The sequence below is a fragment of the Oncorhynchus masou genome, chromosome 3 (assembly GCF_036934945.1).
Source record: "Oncorhynchus masou masou isolate Uvic2021 chromosome 3, UVic_Omas_1.1, whole genome shotgun sequence".
In the NCBI taxonomy this organism is placed as follows: Eukaryota; Metazoa; Chordata; class Actinopteri; order Salmoniformes; family Salmonidae; genus Oncorhynchus; species Oncorhynchus masou.
In genome coordinates this window covers 18,703,176-18,720,021 of record NC_088214.1, presented here as the reverse complement: position 1 = coordinate 18,720,021, position 16,846 = coordinate 18,703,176, and the positions used below count along the sequence as shown (strand labels likewise).

Here is a 16,846-nt window from a genome sequence, read left to right as displayed (position 1 = left end):
ACCCTGCTGGTTACTGGCCCAACAAACTTTAACACAACCGCTAGGCACCCTGCTGGTTACTGGCCCAACGCTCTAACCACTAGGCACCCTGCTGGTTACTGGCCCAACGCTCTAAACGCTAGGCACCCTGCTGGTTACTGGCCCAACGCTCTAACCGCTAGGCACCCTGCTGGTTACTGGCCCAACGCTCTAGCCACTAGGCACCCTGCTGGTTACTGGCCCAATGCTCTAACCACTAGGCACCCTGCTGGTTACTGACCCAACGCTCTAACCACTAGGCTATCTGCTGGTTACTGGCCCAACGCTCTAACCACTAGGCTACCTGCTGGTTACTGGCCCAACGCTCTAACCATTAGACTACCTGCTGGTTACTGGCCCAACGTTCTAACCACTAGGCTACCTGCTGGTTACTGGCCCAACGCTCTAACCACTAGGCACCCTGCTGGTTACTGGCCCAACGCTCTAACCGCTAGGCACCCTGCTGGTTACTGGCCCAACTCTCTAACCGCTAGGCACCATGCTGGTTACTGGCACAACGCTCTAACCACTAGGCACCCTACTGGTTACTGGCCCAACGCTCTAACCGCTAGGCACCCTGCTGGTTATTGGCACAACGCTCTAACCACTAGGCTACCTGCCACCCCTATTAGCTTTATTTCAATTAAGAGTCTGGGACAATATCAGAAACAGTCAATTCCACCCGGAGTCCTCTGCAGGCCATGCCTCTGTTGTAGGGTTGCTACACTGGCGGCTCCTTGTCTTAGTCCTCTCCTTACAGGGCGGCCACGAACCCCAGCAGGCTCCAGCTATGGCTATATCTGTTAGGGTCAAAGTTTAAACAGTTAAACCTCCATAATAGCATGGACATGGCAATACTGTGGAAATTAAATAGAGATGTTTAAGCTACAGGTGAAGGTATTTTAGTTTTGTGGTTTTATTAAGAGGCTGACCTGGTCGTTGGGTGATCTCACATTCCAGCCCACTGTAGCCAGATGGACACACACTCACATCTAGAGCCTAATGAGAGAGATGAAGACATTGTTATCATTGTGATGATCATCATCCTCAGCATCATCATCATCACCATCTCTCATAGGTTTATAAATATAAAGTATAGTTGGATTGAGGAGGGAGGGAGTCTTTTAAGAAAAGCCATCTGTTTTTGAAGCAGGCAGGAGGGACGGTGTTTAGCATAGCGGCAGGAGCTGTCTCATCAGGTTCTTCTTCAGGGAGATATCGTGGGAGAAGTTTCTGGAGGTCACCAGCTTATATCGCAGCCGCGTCTGTCACACAGGCAACAACATCACAACCAACTCAGGACTGGAGTCTGACAGACAGGTAGAGGACACCTATAGACAGAGAGAAGGAGGTAAAAAGAGAGGAGATAGACAGACAGAGGGAGACAGAGAGGGAGACAGAGAGAGAGACAGGCAGACAGAGGGAAACAGAGGGAGGGAGTCAGAGAGATAGAGAGAAAGACAGACAGAGGGAGACAGAGGGAGGGAGTCAGAGAGAGAGAGACAGAGAGGGATACAGAGAGAGTGACAGACAGAGACAGAGGGAGAAAGAGGGAGATAGAGAGAAACAGACAGCGGGAGACAGACAGAACAGACAGACAGACGGTGAGGGGGAGAGGGGGAGAGAGAGAGGAGATAGAAAGGGAGACAGAGAGGGAGACAGAGAGGGAGACAGACAGACAGAGGGAGACAGAGACAGATAGAGGGAGCCAGAGAAAGACAGATTGATGGAGGGAGGGAGACGGAGAGAGAGAGACAGACAGAGAGGGAGGGAGACAGAGAGAGAGACAGAGAGAGGCAAACAGACAGACAGACAGACAGACAGACAGACAGAGAGAGATAGAGACAAAGGGTCCAAGGTTGCTAAAGAGAAAAGGAGATGTAGAAAGAGAAAGGAGAAGTCTAAAAAAGAGACAGCGAGAAATGGCAAGAACAGAGTACAGAAAGAGAGACAGTATTCCCACCGTGCTGCGGATGAAGTCAGGATTGTAATGCACAGATTCTCCCCAGAGTCTCATCTGTTGTGGCGTGGGCAGCTTCTTGGCAGTCAGTGAGGTGATGGACTCACTGTCACCCCCTCTAACCATGCTCCACCATGCTGCCTTTCACTGTGTCCTAGAGGAGGGGGAGAGGAGGGAGGGGAGAGAGAGGATGGATGGAGGGGGAGAGGCGAGGTAGGGAGGTGAGTGAGGGAGGGGGAGAGGAAAAGGTGTGATGGGGTTAGAGAGAGGGAGAGGTAGGGTGAGGGTGAGGGGGTTAGCGAGAGGGAGAGGGGGGAAGGGAAGGGAGAGAGGGGGAGGGAGATGGAGAGGAGGGGGGTTGGGGGAGGAAGAGAGAAAATAAAATATAATTGAAAACAGTTGAACAAATCTTTATGCAAGTGTCCCACTTACTGTAAGGCTTTTTCTCTGTGAGAAATTCTCACTGAAGGCTGCATTACCCAATCAATACACAGAATGTGAAGTACATCACACGTTCGTTATCATTGGTTAGCTACTCCCGTTGTCTTTATCCATGCAAAGTGGATTACAAACAGCAACCTGCACCACCTAGACTCTCCACCTAGACTCTCCACTAACAGGTTTATCAACATCCTCCTACCCAACCTCCTCTTCCTCATCATCACCATCATCATCATCATCCCTAATCATGGGCAGCAGGTAGCCTTGTGGTTAGAGCTTTGGGCCAGTCTGTAACCGGAAGGTTGCTGGATCAAGTCCCCGAGCTGACAAGGTAAAATTCTGCCTCTGCCTCTGAACAAGGCAGTTAACCCACTGTTCCCTGGGTGCTGAAGATGTGGATGTTGATTAAGGAAGCCCCCAGCACCTCTCTGATTCAGAGGGTTTAGGTTAAAAGCAGAAGACACATTTCAATTGAATGCATTCAGTTGTACAACTGACCTTTTGTCATCATCCATCTGTTCCTCCTCCTGACAATACAGACTCCATGCCTTATTCTCTATCGACACGTTCACTTCAACAGTCCACAGTTTAAATCCAGAATAATGTTCCCTCTCATTGTACTCAGATAAGGCTTCAGTCTAAAACCTTACGATCGGGAGTAAGTCTACTGCAAATTAACCTCACACTAAATCATACATTTTCTGTCAACTGTATAGAGTCTTGATGCTTGTAGAGGACTGCCATTGCCCTTGTTATCTTCCACACACATAGACTTAATGAAGGTCTTACCAGAGTAGGAGCCGGCACAGTGCAGCATAGGGGAGGCAGTAGCATGGGCTGACTGTAGGCTTCAAAATGGAACCAAAGAACAAGGTAGTGGTGGTGGATCAGGACTGACACCAACCGGACGACACAACTGTGTGTGTGTGTATGTGTGTGTGTGTGTGTGTGTGTGTGTGTGTGTGTGTGTGTGTGTGTGTGTGTGTGTGTGTGTGTGTGTGTGTGAACTCGCACAGTAGGTCTGTCTGTAAATACACTGATTAATATTATCTGGGACATAGACTCATCGTTACGCTCTGACCCTGGGTCAGCCGTTTGGTTTTGTGCTCTGGGAAATCATCAAATAAACACTCCAACAAACATGACTTGTGTATTTTGTGTTTCCCAACGTTTAGCTTCCATTCCCTGACCATTTCAGACAATTCGGGGAGTAAACTGAAATTCCAATCCCAAATGTTCCTTAATGCTTTTGCTGTAATGAACACAACCCTGGTTTTGCCCTAATGAACACAACCCTGGTTTGTCACATTGAACACAACCCTGGTTTTGCCCTAATGAACACAACCCTGGTAATACTGTAACAGGAACACAGCACCCTCTGTTGGATCCATTGTGTTGGAACAAAATACAAATGTCCTGTCTGGAATCCAAACTGAATAATGCTATGTTTGTAATCATGTGGGAAACCAGAAGTACAACTATCGTGCTTGAAAAAAGTAAAGTGTTCAAAAAACGTATTAATAGATTGCTTTTTATAACTAATATCTTGTTGCATTTAACTGCGTAAAATGCTGTTATGGATGTTTCCTTAGTATGTGACATCAGAGGTCAGCATGTGGGAGAAGTGGGGCCTCGGGATGACAGACATGTTGCCCAGTATTAATTACCAGTTGGAGGACCATTGAAGTGGATTTCTCCCAGTCGTATGTGGTAAATATCACCTTCCCAATTGGTTACAAACACAGCATAATTATCTATTAGTGAAACAATAATGAAACAGAAGCAAGATGATGTTTATTGTCATTAATCCTGACCCATCTAGTGATTTCTGCTAAATGGGTCAGCTGCAAAGTCAAAATTGACTATTGTCAAAATTAATGAAAACACAAATTTGCTTTTTGGTCTACATTCAATGATAGGGTTAGGCATTAGGGTTAGCAGTGTTGTTAAGGTTAGGGTTAAGGTTTAAAATCAGATTGTTTGACTTTGTGGCTGTGCCAGCTAGTGACCGCTCTGAAGAGCTGCCTCCAGTACATGAGTCATCCCAATAAATGCCAACCTGTGAAGCTGAATGGTTTGAACTTCCAGGTCTGTTTACATTTGATTTGATATCCAGAAACAATAGGTCCCTGACTACCTCCAAAGGTGGTCAGGAAGATCTGATCACAATCAGATCACAAAGTGTCTTTTAATCATCTACTCCAGTCTAAAAATGTGGGCACAGTCAGAATGTGTACAAGTGCAGGACAAGGGCGCATGTTATAACCAGGAATAAATGGGGCTAGACACGCATTGTGTCTGGATATCAATCAAGTGTAAACAGATCTGGACGGTAAACCATTTAAATCATCATTATACCGTCCTCTAAAATCATTGACCGATAGGTCTTTGACTTATGGCATCAGTAACTGTCTTAAAATAAATAAATACATTCATACTGTATATTTGAATGAATATCTGTCAAATAACCTGCATATATATTGATCAGATCACGAAACGTACATGTTAGTGCAAGGTGTAAATAAGCAAGGCTTGAGTGATATTCAGTTTAGAGTGCGAAAAAATGTTTGACTGGCAGCATAATCAAATATTCAGGAGCAAAGTGGGAATCACATGATATTTTATTTGTGACTGAACAGTGGGGTTAGTAGTACAGTGAATGGGAAGAAATATGCGTACAAAAGTCCTTTTCTCTTTTCAGGACTGTTGGAATTCCTAAATCAAATTTACAAAATATCGTTGGACCATTTAATTGAGCATTTTCTTATACGAGCAAGGTTACAGTTATTATCATCATAGTCTAGAAGTAAAAAGCAATAATATCTCTATTCTTTCATAATCTTCTAAAGTCACCACGTTTTGCTATGTGTAACTCTGTGGAGCAGACAGACCTACCAGATGCCCCAAACCTTTAGTTGCATGAATCAACCGTGTTACTGTAATACAATGACATGACGATATAACAGTGACGGGACAACGCAACACAACCGATAATAATAAGGCATAGTAATGCACTCTGGAGTCTACTGCTGGCTGGGCCGTCACAACTAGCTTATTGGTTTGATTCCTAGAAACCACCCGTGTGTAGCAGACCTGGGTTCAAATACTATTTCAAATCATTTAAAATACTTTAGCGGTGTGTGATTGAGCTTGCCCGTTGCTATGGAATCAATAGAAACGTCCCTAAAGTGCAAACCCCGCCAACATGGCACTCGAGGCAGGCTTAAGCAAATGCTCAAAAGTATTTGGAAGGTTTAAATAGTATTTGAACCCAGGTCTGGTAGCAGTTGAGTAGGTCAACAGAGAGATTGAAAGCATACATTGAAGGATGGGTAGTACACCTGTTCAGTGGTCTAAAACAGTTAAAAGCAAGGTTATGCCCCCCCCCCCCAGGTAAGAGTGACAGGGACTTTATTGGCCTGTGGATCTTATATTTTGTGTGTGAGGATGGCCATTTTATTTTCAAACGAGTGAGCTACGTCATACGTAGGTAGCAGGTATCCCCTTCGTTGCTTTGATTCAACGGCTATGTAGCACAGATTCACAGTTCATATGTCACAGATTGACTGACCAAACCCAACACAGAAACAGAAAGTAAAAAAAAAAATAAAATGTCAAGAAAGCAAAGCAAACATCCAGACAATACAGACAGAGGTGCTGGTATGGCATTGCTTTAAAGTTGAGAGAGCCACAGGTAGGTTGCATCAGAGAGGCAGACGACAGACCTATCTTTTGGCACAGAGATTCCGGTGTAAGGGGTCTTGAGGAAATCTTATTTACAAAATAGAAGTTTGGCAAACAGGAATTATTTTGACTGATGCCTTGAAGCTGTTTTCGTTATCCATAAAATGCTCAGAAGCGTCAACTCAGAAGTCGCAGCTTACAAAATAAAAATGATATTTTTATCTTTAAGCATTGAAAAGGAAGCTATGAAGCTATGGAGAACAGTTGTCTCGCAGTTTTGCTGGATCCACGATACATAGTCTGTTCATGCCAATGGAGTCAGCTGTTTGAAAACATTTTGCAAATCCATCTGTTCTACACAGTGAGCACTCTGAGGCGGGTGGCAGTTCTCCAAACCAAGGGTATAACCCCATAGGACACCATTCCTCTTCAAAATCACCCCAAAAATGATTTAATCCTTAGAACCCATGAGAATCCTCATCCTGACCATGCAGTTTGATTGGTCCTCCCAGGTCACATGATAGATAAGGTGTCTCCGCCCACTGACCTGTGGCAGGAAGTTGTCGTGGTAACGACCCACTGCTACAGTTTGGTCAAAGATCATAGGTCACTTCATGGGAGAAAGGGCTTCCGATTGGCTGGGGGGGGGGGGGACAGCATGTGAGGAGAGTGTTGTGCTGTCCAGCTCAGGAAAGAAGCCAATCCTATGATAATGCTGCTTTAGGCTGCCAATATCAGCACTCTCCAGAACAGAGATCCGTGTAATCAAGTTATTAGAAGGGACATAGGAGTCCAGTCTCCTCTCCTCCATCTCTCAGTCCGCTGTCCTCCTCTCCTCTCTTCTTCTTCTATCCTCCTGACGGTCACAGAGGTTCCTTCTCCTGGAAAGGGAGGGACCAGCATTAAAACACACAAGCAAGGCATACACACTCACACATATGCACACACACACACACACACACACACACACACACACACACACACACACACACACACACACACACACACACACACACACACTCACACACACACACACACACACACACACACACACACACACACACACACACACACACACACACACACACACACACACACACACACACACACACACACACACACACACACACACACACACACACACACACACAGCCTATAGACAGCAGGTGGCAGTATTGTTCCTTACGTCCTCGTACAGAATCAATGCAGAAATGTTCCATTTTACAACGTATTACAGAACCATAATAAAGTAAGTCTAATAATTGGCTGAAAACCATTCAGCTGCAAAGACACAGAGAGAGCCTCAAAGACAAAGAAGAGATCTGTGTCTCTGGAAAAAGCCCAGACAGACACAGAGAACAAGAACTGAGCGGTAAAGGGTTGTTAGACCAATCAATAAAACAGAGATGTTTTAAGGAGCCTTAAGGGGATACAAAAAGGTTGGACAATAGAACAGAAGAGGGGTGGAGAGAGAGGGATGGGATGAGGAGAGGGTGCTTGAAGAGAGGGAGAGTATAGGAAAGGAGAGGAGACCCACCCAGAGTTCTCTAACTGTCTTCCTGTGGACAGATCTGAGCCTGGGGAGAATCAGGTGGAGCATCTCTGGATGGACAAGGAGACAGAGCCCTGGTGCATAAGCCCTAGATAGATAGATAGATAGATAGATAGATAGATAGATAGAGATGGAGAGATAGAGAGAGAGAGAGAGAGAGAGAGAGAGAGAGAGAGAGAGAGAGATAGATAGATAGATAGATAGATAGATAGATAGATAGATAGATAGATGGAGAGATATAGATAGATAGATAGATAGATAGATAGATAGATAGAGAGAGAGAGAGATAGATAGAGATAGAGAGAGAGAGAGAAAGAGAGAGAGAGATAGATAGATAGATAGATAGATAGATAGATAGATAGATAGATAGATGGAGAGATAGAGAGAGATAGATAGATAGATAGGTAGATAGAGAGAGAGAGAGATAGATAGAGATAGAGAGATAGATAGAGAGATAGATAGATAGATAGATAGATAGATAGATAGATAGATAGATAGATAGATAGATAGATAGATAGATGGAGAGATAGAGAGAGATAGATAGATAGATAGATAGATAGATAGATAGATAGATAGATAGATAGATAGATAGATAGATAGATAGATAGATAGATAGATAGATAGATAGATAGATAGATAGATAGATAGATAGATAGATAGATAGATAGAGGGATGGATGGAGAGAGAGAGAGAGAGAGAGAGAGCATGGTCAATAACACACGAGCATAATCCACAGATACAAGTTAATGCAATAACTTCAACCTTTAAGACAACTATCCACCAACTATTTGATAGATCATTATATCATCATGATCAGCTTATTCGAGACTCACCGAGTCATCCTCCCTGGTGCTGGGGGGTGTGGCCTGTGTTTGGATGGGAGAGTGGTCTGTGGGGGGGTCACTGGTCTGGGACGAGGCGGAGTCTGAGGACGGTCCAGGCTGGGGGGCTGGGGCTGCAGGGAGAGAGTGGGAGGTATAGGAGTTTTAGTTGTTGGGTGTACCTTTTTCACATAAAGCATTGAACGTTATCAATTTGGGTAAGGTTAAGGTTTGGGTTGGGTAACTTACTTGTGCTGTAACTATCTATCTAGTCTAGTATGAATGTAGCAGAGACTGGCAGTAGGGAGAGCTTACCTGAGTCAGTGGAGGGTGAGGTGGATGTGCCAGGACTCAAGGTCATCCGAGAGAGGTCAAGGTCACAACAGCTGCCTTCCTCTTCCTGGGTCAAGGCCAATGGTGACATCACAGCCGGTGACCCCAGGCATAGCTGGCTACAGACCAGGGTGTCAGGAGGCACGTTCACTGGACCAGGGCCGGGTGTCTCACACCTCGCCATCATGACAAGGCTAACAGGCGTCTCACACCTGCCCACAGCACCCAGACCCATTGAAGTGGGACTCATCGGCCCAGGTGTTCCACACCTGCTGCCCACCATGACAAGGCCCAGCGAAGAGGGGCCTTCTCCTGCGTCAGAATCCCCACTGAGGCTGTGCTGCTGCTGGAGCTGCTGGAGCTGCTGGAGCAGGGCGGGGTCCATCGCCTGGTGCTGGGGGCTGGTGATGGCCGAGGAGGGGGTGGAGGAGAGGTCATAGTGTAGGCCCTGGGGGCCAGGGCACACGGTGGTGATGGGCACCATCATGGGGACGTGGTGACCCCCCACGCCCACGGCCTGGGCGGGCATGTAGGCAGCCATGGTGGCCCACTGCTGCTGGGTGGCAGGGAAGATGTTGGCCTGGCTCCAGATGACGGGCTGGCCTCCCGGGAGGACCTGGGTAACCTGGAGGGGCCCCTGCACTCCAAAGGCCAGGGTCTGGGCCTGGCCAGAGAAGGATCCCTGCTGAGCCCACTGGGCTGCCTGGACTGGCCCCATGGTCATGTACCCCGAGGGGACAGAGGTGGGGCTGAAGGGGCCGGTGAACATCTCTGGGGGGTGTTGGTGCTGGTGTTGGTGGTGGCTCCTGCTGGGGTCCAAAGTGTTGGCCGGGGACGGGGGCATCTGAAGGCAAATCATCCACACACACACACGTCTAAACCAGGCACCTACTGTATTATTTCACTGGGATCATTGTGACTATTTACTTAGAACAGAGGTCATGTAATTTATTTACTTAGAATAGAGGTCATGTCATTTATTTACTTAGAATAGAGGTCCTGCAATCTATTTACTTGAGCCATCCTGTAGTGAAAAGCATCTGTATTACTCTAATCACAACAAATCATTCTTAATACAAAATGATTTTGAATGGGAAGGTCAGTTACTCACCGAGGGTGGAGTGGACATGTCTCCGAACAGATCAAAGTGGTTGATGTTCTGTGCAGGGATAAAGGGTAGGGTCAGAGAAAGAGAACAGCGACATTTCACAACAAAACAAAAGCCAGATCTGCTTTAACAGGGTAGGGTGGCTATGTGTGTGTGTGTGTGTGTGTGTGTGTGTGTGCGTGTGTGTGTGTGTACTGTAGAGAATTGTACTGTGATGCTTAGAAACATCTCGCTCTTCTTTCCTCTCATTTCATTATCAGAAAATGGATCTAAAATGAATCTCTCATGGTGCTCTGTAATTGGCTGGGTAAAAGGGTTATTCAGTCCAATCTAACGAACGCTGATTAGATATTCCTCTGTCCGTCTCTACCAATCAAATCATCCCCTGATGTCCCATGATGCATTACCATTGTGATTCCCCTAAAACACAAGATAATATGATATCATTAGGTGGTAGGATGCAGGCTGTATACATGTGCTTTTTGCGGCCACCATGTTCCTCCTCCAAGACAATATAACCACCTGACCCATATAGCAGACGTGACCGTTCCTACTACTACGTCTCACCCCCCTGGCCATATACGCCCAGCGCTCTGACAGTATAATTACAATACAGAGGAGGTGGGGAAGACGGACAGAGGTTCTACAGCTAGACACATGAAATGTACAGTATGTCACAGACTGCAGGCGCCATGCACAAGCAGACAATGTATCACCACGGGAACACACACAGGATTTGCATGCCATAAATAAAGACACACACACACACACGCACGCACGCACGCACACACACACACACACACACACACACACACAAAGAATAGAGAAAATGAGGGGAAGACAGCAATCAGTGTGTGTTTGTGTGTGTGTGTGTGTGTGTGTGTGTGTGGGGGGAGGGAGGGGGGTTAACACATCATTGTCTATACCCTCTTTGAATTGTGTGGAGGAGACCAATCATATACAGGACATACATTACACCATATTGTTGTTATACATGATGTATTGGTGTGACTGAGGCAGGTGTCTGTAAGGTAGGGTGTCTGTAAGGTAGGGTGGTTATAGTTCTATAGGCCTTCCCCTCCGGCTGACTGGCAGGCAGAGTGACACACACGTTCAAGTTCAAGTTTACTTGTGAATCGTGTTCATACAACAAATAAAGTTGAACTTGAACATGTCAGGCTGGGCATCTAGGCTCTCAGTCGAGCTCCAACTGAATGAACAGACAAGCAGTAACTCTTAGAGATGTGGAGGCAGTTACTGATACAACACCAGCTAGCATGATGTGTGTTGGGGAGAGATAGCAGGGGGACAGTGGAGCTACCATAGATAGTTGATGTGCTGCTGAACGATCAGCACAGGAAGAATGCGAAGAGAAAAAGTAAGCACACATTCTTCTGTTTCCATGTACGTCCTGACCAATGGACTGAAAGATGGAATCCTGCAGTTTATAAAGACGTCTCCAGTAGCCACCGATCGCTGCCCAGCTGAGGAGCGGCGTGGTGCAACAGTTGTTGATCCATATTGTGCTCTTCTATCGCACGTGCAATGATGTCAGAGAGGAAAAACAGTGTCGGTTGTTTACAGTAACTTCTTTGTTGATGTAATATCACAAACGGACATGGAAGTTTCCCCATTAAAGATTCCAGCTTTAAATAAATGTTTGGATGACGGTTTGGAGAAGAACGACTAGTGCATCTGATATGGTGGAAACTCGTAAAAACTAACAGTTAATCCATGACCTGTCTATTTTTTGTGGTAGAAATGAATCTGCTGTTAAAAATATATATTTGCTCTGCATACAGGTACGGTGTTTTTATGAGTGGGGTGGTAACCTAGGAGACCCCTCTGTCTGTCTGCATGCAGCTCCACCAAACAAACAACAACTCCACCAGCAAACCTCTCATTTTCACCTCCCAGGAATATGGAAAAACCCACTATTCAACTGAGACTGAAAATGCCGAATAAAACCGTGTGTCTAATAGTCCTCCGAGTCATATTGTAAATGATGTGGAGGATTTGAAGCAAAGACTCCATCTGTAGCTGGTGCAACATCCAAGCTTGAGGGACAAATCATGATTCTGTTGTGGCAGGTTATGCATAAGTCCTGAAAATCATTTTATCATCATACCTCTAGAGTTGACTAAGACCCAATGGTTGACCATTTCAAAGCAATAGATTCTATTTCTATATATCATTCCTTGGCCAGGAAAATCTATATCATTTAGTTAGTGCACAGGCAGGCAACCATGACCTCGACACACTCTGATGATAGCCAGTCGATGACCAGTTTGTGGGTGTATACTGTGTATAACAGTGGTCACACAGACAGGGATTCATCAATGGAAACTAAAGAAGAGGGGAGGTTCTCCATTAAGAGAGACAGAGAGGTTTGCCGGTGGGGAGGGGGGGGGGTGAGAGTGGACGAACAAAACAACAAAAACACCTACAGTCATAAAATGGCGTTTTGGGACGTCATAGATCCCTTCTCCCTTCTGCTGACTGGTAGCGGTAGGGACCTGAGTTGGAGGTCCAGTCAAAATAAAACAATACAGTGAGCAACACCATTTACCAAGGCTGAGAACGGACAAAAACACATTTATTTCAAAAATAATCCTTTCTACTGGAGTGTCTAAAAGCTACTGTTCTGTCTTCATTTCAGAATGTCTCTCTGGTCTACACATGGTGATATTGTGGTCTGGTCTAAAAGCTACTGTTCTGTCTTCATTTCAAAATGGCTCTCTGGTCTACACATGGTGATATTGTGGTCTGGTCTAAAAGCTACTGTTCTGTCTTCATTTCAGAATGGCTCTCTGGTCTACACATGGTGATATTCTGGTCTGGTCTAAAAGCTACTCTTCTGTCATCATTTCAGAATGGCTCTCTGGTCTACACATGGTGATATTGTGGTCTGGTCTAAAAGCAATGTTATGCAAATACATTTCGACAGCTGTACAGCTCTCAAATCAATTCTACATAAATCCATATTGATTGTAAGCAATACTGTCAGACTGTGCATGCTACTTCTCTGTTTGGGCATTAAGATCACACAGCTGGTTTTCTCCATGTATACACTGTTCAACCAGGAGGTTTAAATCTATGGACACTGACAACGCAGGATCGTGTCCTGCCCTGTCCTCTCCTCTCTTTTCTTTATTTTCCTCACATTAATCTATTAACCCTATTCAACAATATGGCCTCCCTTTCTCTCTTTCGGATGGCTAACTTGGCATTGGGCTGCAATGCATCTTACATCTTCAGAAAGGTGAGGAAGAGGAGGAGGAAGGAGGAGGAGAGGAGGAAGGATGAAGGTGTAGGGGGGAGAAAGGAGGGAGGAGGGGAGGGAGGAGTGGGGAGGGAGACGGAAGGAAGAGGAGGAGTTTAAGGAGGAGGGAGGGAGGAAGGAGGGGGAGATGGAGGGGGGAGAGGAGGAATAGTTGGAGGAGTAGGGAGGAAGGAGGGGGAGGAGAAGAGAGGAGGAGGGAGGCGGGAGGCGGGAGGTAGATGTAGGAGGAGGATTTGGGGAGAAGGGAGGAGGAGGGAAGAAGGAGGGGGAGGTGAAGGAGGAGGGGTGAGTTGAAGAGAGGAGGGAGGTGATGGAGGGAGCAGAGGAGTAGGGGAGGGAAATAGAGGGAGGAGGTGGGAGGAAGAAGGGGGAGGAGAAGAGAGGAGGGGGAGGTGAAGGGAGGAGAAGGGAAGTGGTGGAAGGAGGAGAAGAGGGAGGAAAGATTAAATCACATTCTAGGTTCCTAGAAGCTGCTCTTAGTCCCTTGACCTCAACGGGAAGGTCAAACCTCTGGATGTCTGCAGGGATCCCACATAGACTCTAGAGAAGCCTTGATGAATTGGTCTGACAAAATAACTGGCCTTGACTGCACTTCAATGAACTGTGGATTTGAGATGTTATTCATCATTTACATTAGGAACATTGTGAGTATACTATTTAAAAAAAATAATATCCAGAGTGTACTGCTCTGCTCTGCTCTCTAACAAACATACATATTCTATTGTAACACAAAGCTCTGGGTTGACTACTCTACAAAAGGTAAGGGGCGGGGCTTGGTATTGTACCTGGTAAACGCTCTCCTCTGATTGGTGGCCACGGAGGGGCTCATGTCCAGCCTCAAACACAATGTACTACAACAAAGGAAGTGGGTGGGGCCAATAGGGATAGAGGATGATGGGATAGATGGGGGGAGAGAGAGAGAGAGAGAGAGAGAGAGAGAGAGAGAGAGAGAGAGAGAGAAAGAAAGAGATTGAGAGAAAGATTGAGGGACAGAGAGAGATAAAATAAATTGAGAGAAAAACAGGGAAAGAAAGAAAGAGAGAGAAGATAAGAGGAGAGGAGAGAGTACAGTAATTGGTCAGGCAGTGGTAACAGGTACTGTAGAGGTCTAAGTGTTCTGATCTCCACCTCCACTACCACCTAGACACAGAGGGCCTAATACTGATTTGAGATCCGCGCTTGTAACTTAGTTGATTTACACGAAAGTCTGAATCGGTAAAGATCTCAAGTCAGGATTCTGCCCAATGGTCATTGGACTCTTGTATTCAGAACAAAACAGCCAATGCTACTACAGAATTGCAAATGAAATGTTTTTTTTCAGGTATACAGTTGTAGTAAAACCTAAAGGGGCAAACATTAGAAAGGTTTTGAAGGGGGTGGGGCATAACCACTGAACATAAGCATTCAGAGTAAGGGTTAGTGTTGTCTGTATTCAGTGTGAGCAACAGAGTAGAGTATCATGTTCCAGTTTCAGCCAAAAGCAAGAGGGGAGAACAACCAGTCAGGGTCAGATAGGTCTTTAGAAGAAAATCAGTACATATACACAGATCAACTGAAAATATATGGTTTTACAACACTGCACTGGCAATGGGAGAGTCAAATGGTTGCACAAAACCGTCTACTATGATGGTTGGTCTACTACGTATTACTGAGATGGTTTGGGTATTATGAATCATTAATCAAAGCAGATCAGCGGCAGATATTTACATTAAGGGTTAAGTGTTCTATAGAATTAATCACGTGAAAACAATTGTGTCTGTAGAAGCCAGAGTGTAAACGTCACATGGGGTTCCATCGCTAGTTCTGCTGTGTAGGTGTTGTGTGGCGACCTACCTGGTAAACTGGATCATCCACCTCATCCTCCAGAATGGTCTGTGTGATGGTTGAAGAGAAGGAACATTTTACATAACAAGTAGAAGATGGATAAAGAGAAGAACAGAGCAATAACATACAGAGGCAAATAGAATAACAGAGAGAATAACATAGAGAATAACAGATAGAACAATAAATGGAATAACAGAGAATAACAGATAGAACAATAAATGGAATAACAGAGAGGATAACAGAGAGAATAATAGATAGAACAAGAAATGGAATAACAGAGAATAACAGATAGAACAAGAAATGGAATAACAGAGAGGATAACAGAGAGAATAATATATAGAACAAGAAATGGAATAACAGAGAATAACAGATAGAACAAGAAATGGAATAACAGAGAGAATAACAGATAGAACAAGAAATGGAATAACAGAGAGAATAACAGATAGAACAAGAAATGGAATAACAGAGAGAATAACAGAGAGGATAATAGATAGAACAAGAAATACAAGAAATGGAATAACAGAGAACAAGAAATGGAATAACAGAGAGAATAACAGATAGACAATGAATGGAATAACAGAGAGAATAACAGATAGAACAAGAAATGGAATAACAGAGATAATAACAGAGAGGATAACAGAGAGAATAACAGAGAGGATAAGAGAGAGAAGAACAGAGAGAATAACAGAGAGAATAACAGAGAGGATAACAGAGAGAATAACAGAGAGAATAACAGAGAGGATAACAGAGAGGATAACAGAGAGAATAACAGCGAGAATAACAGAGAGAAGAACAGAGAGAATAACAGAGAGGATAACAGAGAGAATAACAAAGAGAACAAATAACAGAGAGAATAACAAAGAGAATAACCGAGAGGATAACAGAGAGAAGAACAGAGAGAATAACAGAGAGAAGAACAGAGATAATAACCGAGAGGATAACAGAGAGAGTAACAGAGATAATACAGAGAGGATAACAGAGAGAAGAACAGAGAGAATAACAGAGAGAAGAACAGAGATAATAACCGAGAGGATAACAGAGAGAAGAACAGAGAGAATAACAAAGAGGATAACAGAGAGGATAACAGTGAGAATTAACAGAGAGAAGAACAGAGCAAGAACAACAGACCAAGAGCATGCAAGAACATCAGCCATTGGCTTGGGGGAAAAGAGGCCTATCCTATCAGGAACTCTGAAGTGAGAGACGCTTCATGTATTTTATCCTCCTGAGACCCAGAAAAAAAAAACGTTTTGGGGAGGAAACAAAACATGTTAGAAAGAAACAAATATTTGTATTTATTTATTTTTGTATGTGTCAATTAGGATTCGGTTGATAGTAATATGATACATTTAACATTACAGTAAATGGTTGATAGTAATATGATACATTTAACATTACAGTAAATGGTTGATAGTAATATGACACATTTAACATTACTGCAAATGGTTATTAGTATTGTGATACATCATTTAACATTACAGTAAATGGTTGATAGTAATGTGATACATTTAACATTACAGTAAATGGTTGATAGTAATGTGATACATCATTTAACATTACAGTAAATAGTTGATAGTAATATGATACATTTAACATTACAGTAAATGGTTGATAGTAATGTGATACATCATTTAACGTTACAGTAAATGGTTGATAGTAATATGACACATTTAACATTACTGCAAATGGTTATTAGTATTGTGATACATAATTTAACATTACAGTAAGTGGTTGATAGTAATGTGATACATTTAACATTACAGTAAATGGTTGATAGTAATGTGATACATCATTTAACATTACAGTAAATAGTTGATAGTAA

General features: G+C 44.3%; 1 protein-coding gene across 2 annotated transcripts in view; it reads right to left on the bottom strand.

Annotated features, from left to right (window-relative positions):
• Positions 1 to 6,792: 6,792 nt before the first annotated feature.
• LOC135512069 (disabled homolog 1-like) overlaps positions 6,793 to 16,846 on the bottom strand; it is an 85,133-nt gene continuing 75,079 nt past the window's right edge. The window contains exons 7-14 of one of the 2 annotated variants that reach the window (XM_064933704.1): positions 15,034 to 15,072; positions 13,986 to 14,051; positions 12,365 to 12,433; positions 9,921 to 9,968; positions 8,792 to 9,653; positions 8,489 to 8,610; positions 7,641 to 7,743; positions 6,793 to 6,984 (exon numbers count right to left, since the gene is read on the bottom strand). In XM_064933704.1, the coding sequence (XP_064789776.1) occupies positions 7,651 to 7,743; positions 8,489 to 8,610; positions 8,792 to 9,653; positions 9,921 to 9,968; positions 12,365 to 12,433; positions 13,986 to 14,051; positions 15,034 to 15,072 (1,299 nt within the window). In that variant the 3' untranslated portion in view covers positions 6,793 to 6,984; positions 7,641 to 7,650. The remainder of the gene's footprint in view (positions 6,985 to 7,640; positions 7,744 to 8,488; positions 8,611 to 8,791; positions 9,654 to 9,920; positions 9,969 to 12,364; positions 12,434 to 13,985; positions 14,052 to 15,033; positions 15,073 to 16,846) is intronic. The other variant, XM_064933709.1, reaches the window with a different exon arrangement.